The sequence below is a fragment of the Rhipicephalus microplus genome, chromosome 7, assembly GCF_043290135.1.
Source record: "Rhipicephalus microplus isolate Deutch F79 chromosome 7, USDA_Rmic, whole genome shotgun sequence".
Classification (NCBI taxonomy): Eukaryota; Metazoa; Arthropoda; class Arachnida; order Ixodida; family Ixodidae; genus Rhipicephalus; species Rhipicephalus microplus.
Genome location: NC_134706.1, coordinates 113,241,244 through 113,254,225, shown reverse-complemented (window position 1 = coordinate 113,254,225; position 12,982 = coordinate 113,241,244). Strand labels below are relative to the sequence as shown.

Genomic DNA, 12,982 nt, shown 5'->3' with positions numbered 1-12,982 from the left:
GTTTAAACTGAGTCTTGACTTACAAATACTTGCCTAACAAGTAAATGTTTTTTGCTCGTTTTTTTTCTTTTATGCTCTTGGCTTCAATCTTTTACCTTTTATTCTGAATTCTCCGTATTCATTGTCCTTCCTTTTAATGTTCTTTTCTCCACTCTCTTGTGTATCACAGTTCGGGTCTGGCATCAATTGGCTTGGGCCTCCTGCTTTCTTGAGTTCACTATTGGTTCGTTTTTTTTTTCGTATATACGTTACCCTTCTCTCGTCTTCTTCCATACTGACCCCCGAGATTTTCACTATAAATGTATACACTTACAGAAAATACACATACACATATATACCTATATATGTTCTTATATGCGTGTCAACATGTACATAAGAATTCAAATACATTTTGTATGCCTACTTATACCTATTGTACCGTAACATTATTCCAAATTTCTTCTCTATTTCGCTTTTTTTTTGCAGAAGGACTTTTGTATTTATGTATGCTTTCTGCCTTTTACTCAGTTTTCATATTTTTTCACTTTTTTGTTCTTGTTTTATTTAGCTTCCTTTTCATTCACTCATATCTTTGTTTGTTCTGTTTTTTCGTCCTTCCTTCTTTTTGTTTCCGATTGTTCGCTCTTTTTGGTGTTTGTTATTCATTTTTTTCGCCAATGTTGATAAGTAAAATAGGTGCAATGATCGGACAAAGCAATCATGGCGCCAAGGTCATTAAGTAAATTTAGTGCATATAATGTCTGTTGCTTTTGTGCGCAAGATATGCTTATTCTATAATCTTTATATCAATCCAAGTCTTTCGTAAGTTACGACGCACAAACACGATCTGCAATGAGGGGCAAAACAAAGCAGAGGAAGACCTAAAAAAAGACAACTTACAGACATGTAGGCGTCCGTTTAGGCAACGCCCATTTTGCCCAGCGTATTTAGTGACGTAGTGAAATAAGGGCGTGTACCACGTCAACTTGGAAAGGTAAAGTTGATTGATAAGTGGGGTTTAACGTCCCAAAACCACCATATGATTATGAGAGACGCCGTAGTGGAGGGCTCTGGAAATTTCGACCCCCTGGGATTCTTTAACGTGCACGCAAATCTGAGCACATGGGTCTACAACATTTCCACCTCCATCGCAAATGCAGCCGCAGCAGCCGGGATTTGAACCCGTGACCTGCGGGTCAGCAGCCGAGTACCTTAGGCACTAGACCACCACGAAGGGGCTTGGAAAGGTAAAGTATCGTCAACAATTAGACGTAGCACAAGCACTTGTCTCGAGTACTTTCTTGGGTTTTTTTCACAGCAAAAGCTGTTATGAGATTACAACTCGGGTCACGCGCAGTTGTCGGCCGCTGCCGCTGCCCGTAACCACATTGTGCGAAATTAGAAAAAAAAACTATAGCATTAATGACACAGTGGTGCTCGAACCCAGGTCCGCTGAGTGCCAGCCCAGTATTCTACCACTGAGATGTGCCGGTTCTTGCGATTTGTTGGCAAACTTGCCTTAGGCACGCTTGATGTCGGGAAAGCAATCGTGTTAGTACAACTTATAAAGCGTTTTAAAACAGCGAAAGAACAACCAGTCGTCGCACATTGCAAATAGCGTAACGAGGGGGCCATCCAGTGCTCCAACACATTATGAAAGCTTGTTCTTGTTCCCCTATTAACTGTGGCGCACACCCAATTCAGCCATAATTCCTTATCGTCGTCAGCCACTGCATAAACAATTGGCACAAAATTCCTCGTGAGTGCTTAGCGGATACCAGGCTTCCAAGACGAATGACGAAAATTAGCATAGCGAATGGCAGCCTATACTACTCAAATAAATTTAATAATAACGACCCAGTGGGTATAAAGCAAGTGTGATTGCAGTAGTTACACAATGAGCGCTTTGAAGAGGCTCTGCTTTCGCTGTGACTACATGTAATGCGCCTTCCTCGCAGGCCTCACGTTTTTTTTTGTTCTTTTTTTTTGCGCTGGTTGTGATGCGCATGTTTCAACTAGCCGAGTTCTCTACTTCAGGGAAACTCCAGACGTGCGGCTTTTCTGTTCCTTTTCTGTCCTGGGCTTTGGCGCTGTTTTCCCGCAATACTATGTGTTCTAGATGCATACCTCAACGAACGAATGCTTGCGTAACACTGGCCGACTGAAACTATTCATTCCTAGCCACCTGTGTATAGGTGCTAACAGTCGTATTCTTTTTAACTTGGCGCAAACGAAAATTAGTGTGAAAAATAAATACGGCAAGTAAAGCAATGGCCGAAGTGAAAAGCCCTTGGCGCACGGCGTAGAACCCTCATGCGTCGTTTACCCCTGTGGCACATTGCCGTGTACCACGGACAACGATATGCGGGTAGGAAGACACCATATGTCATTGGCAGTTTATATAGACCCACACTTTTTAAAAAAGGTGGTAGAAAGGTAGAAACCCCAAGCAAATAGGTAGTAACTGCGGTGGTTACTACGACTACTTTTCTTGGGTCGTTACTACCCGTTTGCTACCTGTTTACTACCTATCTTATTAAACAATTACTAGCTTCAACCGTTACTAACTTTTTCAGACCTGAAAACTACCTACGCTAGTAAACAGTTAGTAACTGCAATGAAAATTGTAGTAACTGCAGCCGTTACTAAATTTCTTGCCCCGTTTTACCTTTTTGCTACCAATCTGTTCACTATCTAAGCCAAAATAATGTGCGATTCCGATTCTGATAATTTATGGGAGGAATCATCTCGATCTACCATCATTAAACAGAAAAATGACGCAGAAGATAATCGTACATCAAGAAAATACGATTTGTTTTAAATTACGCAACCACGATATGTAGCCGTCATTCTGATTTTGTCGAAACGGAGAAGTATAAGTTAACGAACCATAAGAAAGTGCTACACGCATTGTAATAGACATTACAACAATATTGGTAAAAACAGCCAATTAACAAGACCGGTAGATCAAAATAACCAGTCGGTCACAATTATTCCACTGCAGCGTGTCTCCAAATTTTATCATTGTTTTGATGCATCAAACTCCAAGAACGATTATTGCCTTTTCACCGCTGACGTACTATGCTTGTGAAGCGTTGAAATGCACTGAGAATGAGTTCGGTACCTTCTTTCGGCCACTGTACATATAATGTTTCATAACTAAGGCTGTTTGCAATATTGTGCTGCGTCCCCAATCACACCTAACCAGGTAGTATATTATAAAGCTATAGGTTCACATTTCTTATAATCCATCCTAAAACACAAGTGCTTCCTTGTGCCAGACATGCACCTGCAAAGTAAGGGCTATATATACCTCACGGTTGCTTCATAGCGTATGCGTTTTTCGCGATCATGACACACCACGCCACAAAATCCAAAGTTGTGTAGTAACGAAAAATTGACTGACTAGCACTAGCAATGGAGAAACACATGTTAAAATAAATGAACAGGGTAGTATCGCGATCATAGCACACCACGCTACATAACCCAAAGTTGTGTAGTAGCGAAACATGGATTGACCAGCATTATCATTAGAGAAATATATGCCAAAATGAATGAACAGGGTAGTATTGATCACTATTTCTTTTCTTTAAACCTTTAAATGTTACTACCTATAATAGATGGTAACGGCTACGGCAGTAACAGTTACTAAATCGTGGTAGTAACACCAAAAGTAGTAACTGTTACCGCCCTGAACGTTACTAACAGCGCTTACTACCTGAGTTGTAACCTATGTGACAAACCATTACTATCCCAAAGTTAGCAAGTACTACTACCTTTTTTTGTAAGAGTGAAGAAATGGTGACAAGAGACACTGATAACCTAATTTCAAGAGCGTTAACAAGAACCGACATCGGCTGTGTGGACTATGGGACGGCAAAGAATAATCATGATTTCAAATCGAACCTGAGCATTCTCTATGGCAATTATTTATTCTACCACAGAGCCCCGCCAGGTTTCCAAACTTCTGGGAAAAGACGCTATGCAGGTGTAATGGTTGTGAGACGTCAATCTAGGGTGCAGCGCTGATTATTCAATATAAAAACATCACGTATGTACTCCTATAATGGAATAGTCACGTTGGGTTAACGTCAATTATGTACTCAAGCGCCATTCACTGAAGTTTGTCTGCGTGTCTCTAGCCACCATCGCAAGCACAAGCGCTACATATCGGCTTACCGCTTTCGTAGTTAGTAAAATCAAGTGGCTGTTAGAATTTTTACGCAAGAGTAAAAAAACTCGGCATTTACTACATACGCAATTGTTTAACACCGGTCTGTGCGTACGGCTGGATAGCCTCCAACATTTTTATTATTATCGTGCGAGCGTCGACCCCACGCACTATCAGCGCCATACAACGGTGAGAATGCGTGGTAGCAGTACGCGCAGGCGTACGATGCTGCGCTAGCGCAACCGCCGTCTGCCAGACCGTTCCTTTCAGGACGAAATTCTCCCTTTGTTAAAAGCGCCCGGAGTACGCACAATTGCAGATAGAAACGTCACGAACGTCTTGCTTTTTTTTTTAATTCCACGTCTTCATTCAACATCATGCGCTCCTGCCACCTTTAGGTGGAATAAACTGACAAAGACCTTGCGGTAAAAATAATGTATCTTTGCGCATGGTTTCGTTCTATCGGCAAGCTGTGCGGATGAGTTCGTTCACACTACTTTTGTTTTCATTTTTTTTGCCTAAGGAGACATATTTATGCGGTAGGACGTGAATCATCCTTAAAGGAACAACGTGGCAGACACAGCTTGCACTAGCGCCGATTTGTGCGCCTGCGGGTACTGTTGCCGGTCTCGCACATTATCGCCGTTGTAGGGCGCTGATAGTGCGTGCGGTCGACGCTCACGTGATAATAAAGATGATGTAGGCTGTACATATATTTATCGTCATTCGATGATGTTTCGAAAAAAACTTACCACAGTCACCTTCCTTTCACACGTTCCGCATAGCCAAAATTGGCCCCGTATCTGCATCTTAAACTGCAAATGTCGTCGAAAGACGATACTCTTGCGTGTGGAGAGTGAACATTACGTTTATGTGATGTTCAGCGCAAGAAAATCAGTGAATGGTATTCTGGAGGCGCTGCGTTAGAATGCTTCGAGTAGCCCCGCCGCGGTGGTCTAGTGGCTAAGGTACACTAAAAAAATATCGAGTAAAAAGGGTGTCTTTTTGCCCCACAACAATAATCGTCATCAGGCTTCCGTGCGCTTCCTTTCTTGAAAACTCGGCGCTGGCCGCTTTCCTGTCGAGAATGCAATGTAACCCTGATAATGGGCATATCGATCGTGACCGGAATGTACCGGGCGCTGGGCGATAGCGCAAGGATGGAACGCAATATAGATGACGATTATTGTTGTGGGACAAAAAGACACCCTTATTACTCGCTCTTTTTTTAAACTGTACTCAGTTGCTGCCCCGCAGGTTGTGAGATCGAATCCCGGCTGCATTTCAGATGGAGGCTGGAATGTAACTTGTGTGCTAAGATTTGGGTGCACGTTGAAAAACCCAAGGTGGTCAAAATTTCCGGAGCCCTCCACTACGGCGTCTCTCGAAATCGTATGATGGTTTCGAGACGTTAAACAGCACATACTTATCTAGAGTGCCTCTAGGGTGCAACGGAGCCGAACGAGTGCATAACGTCACGTGTGACGTGAGACATAAATGCTATCTGGCAGTTATCTTGGAAAACGAAGTGCGCGCACCCTGCGCGCCATTCTCGTAGGTGATAAGGTGTAGAACACAACACGACGGGTAGGTGCCACCCCCGTGTCGTCTGAGCAAAACGTTGGAAACATTTGTCTTTTTTATTTTTGAGCATCGCGTTGCACTTTGAGCGAAACGTAATAAACGCTATGGTCCTCATAATTACTTTATTATTTAATTAATTTATTTATTTATTACAAGTACCTACATCGCCCATTGGGCATTGTTGTAGGGGGGTTACAGTAGAAAATAGAATACAAAACAGCAAAATTAAAAGCAAATAAATCGTGCATTACAGTACACAGGAGAAATCAACACTTGTAGTACAGCATTAGAACAAAAGTACAAAACACAGGATTATACAACGAAAGCAGTAATTATACATATAAAAAATCAACAACCAAGAGAAGTACAAAGCCAACGTTAAATATATGGGTTATTTCAGCAGCTCAAAATGCTGTTTCAATGGCTGTTAGGAAATTAGAATCAGAGAATATTGGTATTTTTAGCGCATTCCAGTCACTAATAGAATTTGGAAAGAAAGAGTATTTAAGGACATTCAATCGACAGGTATATTCTCTAACTTTATATAAGTGATCTTTCCGTTCGGACATATAACTAGGCGTCTTTAAATACCGCTCTTTGTTTAGCCCAGTCTTACCGTGATATATATTATAGAGAAATTTAAGTCTTTCCATCGTGCACAAAGGGGTTCCCATCCCAAGGCCTGAAGAATTCCAGAAGACCTTATTCTAAAATCGTAGTTTCCTGTAACAAATCTAGCAGCCCTTTTTTGCACCCTCTCCAACTTTTGTTTTAGTACATTCGTGAAAGGGTCCCAAGAAACACAAGCATACTCTAAAATTGGGCGCACGTTTGTAATATACAAGGTTTCCTTGAGTGTTTGCGGCGTGTCGCTGAAGTTTCTTTGAAAAAAATGAATTAAGCGCGAAGCCTTGGCTGTGATTAGATCTACGTGACTGGTCCAATCTAGTGTTGCCGTGAATGTAACGCCGAGATACTTAACTTGATCTACCTTTTGTAATGCGCAGGAATTTGAGTAATAATAAACAATTGTATCGGGCCAGTTGGCGAGGATCCATCTTGCTAGGAAGCGCAGCCACTATTACAAAGAACACACAACACAAGCGCTTAACTTCAACTAAACTTCAACTTTTTTGTTGTTTACCATTTTTTATGTTTTCCTTTTTTCACCTCCTTTATAAATTCTGACGTTTGCAATAAACGTTTAGTTGAAGTTAAGCGCTTGTGTTGTGTGTTCTTTGTAATAGTGGCTGCGCTTCCTAGCAAGATTGAGTAATAAGACCTGGATACTACCTTTTTGTTATTAAATTGCACATGAAAACATTTAGTTAGGTTCAAACTCATTTGCCACTCAGCACACCAAGACACAATCTTATCAAGGTCAGACTGAAGTACTGTGGTGTCATCAAAACACTTGACTGGGCAATACAAAACACAATCATCAGCATAAAGCCTCCCTGTTGATTTCAAACCCAGTGGAAAATCATTGATAAAAATCAAAAACAGAAGCGGCCTCAGGACCGACCCCTGTGGCACCCCGGACAGTACATCAGCTGTTGATGAAGACACACCATTTATCACAACACATTGCTTGCGGCCGCTGAGATAATCCTTAATCCAGTCTATGAGGGTTTTAGGAATACCAAGAAACGACAACTTATGAAGCAAAAGACTGTGGGGGACGACATGAAAAGCTTTTTTGAAGTACAAAAAAACAGCCTCCAATTGAATGCCCAGGTCGAATGATGAAGCGATGTCATGTACGAATTCGGTTAGCTGTGTAACACACGAAAGGCCTGCGCGAAAACCATGTTGAGACGGAGTGAAAAAATTATCTTGAAGGTGTTTTATAAGGCAAGAATAGATTATGTGTTCCAGTGTCTTGCAACAAAGGGGGGTTGCGATACAGGTCTATAGTTAGATGCATTATCACGGACGCCGGATTTGTGCAAAGGCGTGATATTGGCTAACTTCCACTCTCGTGGCAATTTTTCACACCTTATCGATACTTCATACAAAGCAGCTAGAAATGGAGCTATATGATCAGCACATCGTTTTAGTATGTGGTTTGAAATACCGTCGGGACCATGCGCAAACTAGGGATTCAGCCTATTCAAATGTTTTCTTATACCTGATTCAGTTATTATGATATCATTCATAGTTGGTAACAATCTGAGTGTCGTAACGGGAGATATCGGGCTTGGCGGAGAAAAAACGGATTGAAAATATGCATTGAAGCATTCTGCTCTACTCATATCATCTCTAAGTAGTTCGTCATTGTGCGTGATAAAGGGAAATCCACTGATGTCTTTTTTGTTACCTTTACGTAACGACAGACTTCCTTTAGATTTGTTTTGATTTTGCTATTAAGGGACGACCCCAGCCTTACGTATGCTTTTTCTAGTATGCTTTTTCTACTTACGTATGCATACGTAAGCATATGTAAGCATACGTAAGCATACGTGAGCATACGTAAGCATACTTACGTATGCTTTTTCTAGTAAGAGATACACCTAGAGGATATTGACGTATTATTATGGTGCCTCAGATATGCGCAATAATTGGTTTTTAATTGACAATCACACAACTATGAACGCTGAACCTTGAGCAATATTGGTGGGTGCGGCGGCTGGGGTCAGCCATTTGGAGTATCATTTGGTCACTTTGGTGCTGTTTAAGGTACCGTTAAGGGCGGACAAACAAACAAATGTACCAACAGACCAAAATTTCTGCGTCGAAGGTCCCAAAGAAAGACTATCGTCTTTAAAATAATAAGTGGCATTTTACGTGCCATAATCACGATATGGTTTAGGAGACGCCGTAGAGGAGGGCCCCGGAAATTTTCTCCGTATGATGTTCTTTATCGTGCACTGACATCACAAAGTACATGGGCCTCTACGATTTCGCCTCCATGTAATGTGACCGCCACAACTAGGATAGAGCCACCGAATTTCGGGTCACCAGTAGAGCCAGCCCCCCCGCGACTTGTGCACCGAAGCGGACGTCGCTCCGCATAATATCGAGTCACAAGGTACGCGGAATCTGCTAACTTTTTCAATAAGATTTCGCTTTCATATGTATCCTTTTTTCGGCCACGGACAGGATGACTTGTTCGCTCAGAACCAATGACGCCACCACCACTTATGCCGTCGCCTGAATTTCCGCTAAATAAGCTGTTTAACGCTATCCCGTTTAAACTTGCATGCGTGCTCGTTCCAGAGCACATTGCGAGGAGTACCTTTGTAGAGACGATGCTAAATGTGATATCATACGAAGCAGCGTCCATCAAACATATCATAACCTACTACGATCTCGAATTGGAAGACGTGTCATAGCTGCCTTACCTGCCAGAGGCAGCACGCTGCCGCTAAGCGTGACGGGCCAGGACGCCTGCTCCCTGTTCACTCCGAAGGCTTCGACGACGCCGTAGAAGAACACGCCGCTCACGCTTATGGTGGACAAGGCCAGGAACAGCAGAGCACCGCAGAACGATGCAGTGATCCAGCTTTGTCGGGAGTCCAGTCCGAACACGGGGTCTCTCTTGAGCTGCTCTTCAGTCGGCATCACTGGCGGCTATGTTGCCGCTCACCCGCAGCACGGAAAGCCGCAGCTGCGCTTGTTTGCACGTATATATAAAGCCCCTGTACGTGATATATATAGGCACGTGTTTGTCGACGACGGAGGGTTGGTCCCTCGGCGCCTATGTACAAATCTGTCGTTAGTGTCTTTAACGCTTGTTTGCCTGCCACAGTTTCACGAAAGAAGGTAAGCACTTCACTTTCGCGGAGCGATAACGTTGCTGTAAGATAAAGTAGTACACTGTCTCGTGTCTGGCGTTTAAGCGTACGCGTTGACACTCCTAAGGGGGCCATTTCTAAGGTTTGTTATGAAGGTGATATACAGATAATGCCAAGATATACCATAAAATGTTGAGAGGATGCATATAAACAATCGAGGGAACAACCATGACATGGACATGGACGTTGCTGGCTGGCGAAACGCAGTGGTGTTCACACTCCTGCCAGAGCCACTTCTTTAGTATTCGAACACGATGATATGTTACAACACAGAGATTGCAGAAGCCCTTCTGATAATAATAAAAAAGTGAGGCATGTGTCATACAAACTCCAATGAATGTGCTGCATAGCGATTGCAATTCCCTGTGACGTATCACGTGTCAGCTCAATTCTGTGACGTCACAGTTTATTGCTTTTTCAAGTGTCTTCGCAAGTGCGCGGACATGTGTACCAGTCTAACTGTGTTTTGACGCACTTTTTTGCAGTTAAGCCAGCGTGCAGCGTTCACATTTTCTATCCTGTTGATGTGCACATTCATCAGCGCTGTGTAGTTATTATATCATGCCTTACGAACTCACCCGAGGATCAACGGTTCTAGTATTCGCAGGTGCCCCGAAAGACCGATTAATTTCCAGCAAGCGCAACGTTCTCGGGCATTGTAAACAAACAATAATAATGTTACGTTTCCGCCAGCAATGTTGTGAATGTTTCGGTGAGCGCCCGCAGAAAACAAAATTTTATAAGCTGAAGAGCATTCAAAAATTCAATGTCTTTTGAGGTAAACGCATTCTATAGAGTTGTTTACGCTGGAGTTTTGCAACAGCCTTGAAATCGTCGACGGAAACTTGAAAGATGTACAGTTGATTGATAATCAAGACGTATTCTGGTAAGCTTCAAAACTAGCTTCATATATATCACTTAGAAGAAGTTAGATGTGATAATAAAAAAAAGAACACTCGGGTTGACTTTGGCAAGCATTCGTTCTTTGACAGATAAGAGCTATTTAGGCTACCGGTAAAGCATATAAATATTGAAAATATTCCTGAAGGCTGCTCATTGTCAGCGAGATTTCTTTCATACGTGGAGTTGAAACATTTGCGTGCTAACTAATTCAGGAAAGGGCAATCTATAAAACACAGGTATCACGTCCTAAATGAAGTCTCAAGGAAATGAATTTCACTATTGTATATTACCACAGACATGTCAGTTTTACATTTTTTCCCCCTTTTCTTGATATGAAATGGCTCTACAAATTGAGGTTCTGTTTTGTGACGGCTATAACAGATCTCGCTGAGTTAACCGTTGCACATAAGCAGCATATGATTGTGCCAGGTAGCATTTAGAACTATAAAAATAACTAGCAGCTTTCTTTTTTTCTTCGTAAAGAAATCACAATTGGACACAATAAAGCGACGTTTCGTTAGCCAGCCGTTGTCTTTGCCGCATGTAAGTGTGATCTCATATACGAAGTTCCTTTCACTTGACATGTCCGCCGCTTTCAGTACGCGCCGCAGAAGCCTTACGTTGACACTACGAGAGCTGAGGCACATTTTGTTCACTGAATGGACATATCATCGAATTTTGTGTAACACCTATAGGTTTTCAAAAAGTGTCCAACTCACGGTTTATTAATAATTCAGGGATGACACTGCGCCTCACGGCGCCGCCAGATCATGTTTGGCACTCTTAGTTTCCTCGTCCCAGCACTACCATCCTCCTTTCCATTTAGGTGCGGCCGCCTCACACGCGAGAAAAATGTATACATTGTGCGTTATCTCTGTGTATATTTCTGTAAACGGCCGCGTTGCACAATGGGCCAGCGATACCGCTATCTGCCGTGCTGCGTTCATACTTCTCATTGGGCCCGCCACGCAAGCTCAAATCGTAAAGTGACTTCATTTCTCATTGCCTTGACATCGATGCGACGAAAATTTTGAGCGCGTATGACCCCTGAGATACCTTCACTTTTGTGAATAGCGTCAGCTGCAAGGCTGACTGCGTGCTTTGCGGCGAAGCAGTCGTAGAAACAAATACAGAATGCGGCAGGAGGTCCCAATCATTTTCTTTCTTAAAACACAAAAATAATTGATTAAACTTTCTTCGTTGTTAGCAAGTCTTCCATGAAACATCGTAGCATAAATATTTCTTCTTGTACCACATCATTACGAGAAATAGGGTGGAACATGCGATGAATTGCATGTTTGTTCTGGTTTCACTATACTTGTTTTCGGAAAGATCTGAAGTATACTTCATTCGTAAACACTGGTCAACAAAAATGCACTTCTCATAAAACTACACTAACCTTAACATTGCCTCGGAAGAGGTCGAGTAAGCTTAAGGCTGGTTCCTAAGGGCTGATTCATGTCACCCCATCCATCGTCGCCGTGGTTTGATTGGAGTCCGCTATGAGTGCGGAGGTGCCAAACGCTCGCTCCCACCGCTCGCTCTTTCTTCTTTTGGCCGTGAATCGATAAAACCACACCCGCTTTGGAGGACCGAGAAAATAAGAGCATATTAACTACTCAAATACAAGCGAAGCTGAGGCCTCGTAAAGCTGCCGCGGTATGGCGACATAGGCAAGTGGACCTGGGGACGGCGATAGCACGGGAAGTGGCGGCAAAACGCGGGAAGTGTTCGCTACCTGCAGTCGGTGGCGCCGATGATCGGTTCAAGCGCGTTTTCCTTGACCGGAGTTTCGGGCACAGCTGCAAGTTACGTGATCACCTTTGTTTTCGCAAAAATTGGACGAAAATCACCAACATCTAAAGCGAACAGTCTCGGTCTAACGTCGTTGCTGTGCTGCAGCAAATCTTCCGGCGATGATGAACTTTGTTTGCTCACTGCATATGTATATATATATATATATATATATATATATATATATATATATATATATATATATATATATATATATATATATATATATGGGTTATTGGCAGAAGAGACAGCTTACGCGCGACTTCTTCTCGAACAAATTGCTTGACTTGGTCGAGAAATGCGTCGGAGGAGGCAGCGATCCGTTAGTCAGTGCTGAAAGCGTGCTTCACGATACGAGATCCCGCCACGTAGAGGCGTTGCTTCCGCGGTTCCCCATAGCTCTGGCAAAAAGTCGATGTTTTGTTCACCGTATGAGGGTTTTTCGCTAAAAGCATTTGGAAGGCATCAACCTCTATGGCTTTCATAATGTTCTTCATCTTTTCCTCTTCGGTCATATTGGTGTTAATGTGACTGCAAAAGTCAGCTACATTTTTAACGTACCTGATGAAGTTTTCACATCTCTGTGGAGCACTGGAGCGAAGCTGCTGCTCTGCCCGAAAATGAAGGACGGTAGAACATCCGAATATATCTCGGAGTCTAGTCTTGACTCTTGAGAAAACCTTAGGTAGAAAACACTGATTCATGAATGAGAAGTCAAGTATTGTTTACTCCGGAGAAGTACAAACCCGCGTAG

At 42.7% G+C, this 12,982-nt stretch overlaps 1 protein-coding gene across 5 annotated transcripts in view; it reads right to left on the bottom strand.

The window, feature by feature from the left end:
* LOC119179724 (monocarboxylate transporter 9) overlaps window positions 1–12,982 on the bottom strand; it is a 53,897-nt gene that overhangs the window by 39,468 nt on the left and 1,447 nt on the right. For 2 of the 5 annotated variants that reach the window (XM_037430844.2, XM_075869581.1), the window contains exon 2: window positions 9,079–9,344. In XM_037430844.2, coding sequence (XP_037286741.2) covers window positions 9,079–9,298 — 220 coding nt within the window. In that variant the 5' untranslated portion in view covers window positions 9,299–9,344. Of the gene's footprint in view, window positions 1–9,078; window positions 9,752–12,982 lie in introns of those variants that run through there. The other 3 variants (XM_075869580.1, XM_037430843.2, XM_075869582.1) reach the window with 2 other exon arrangements.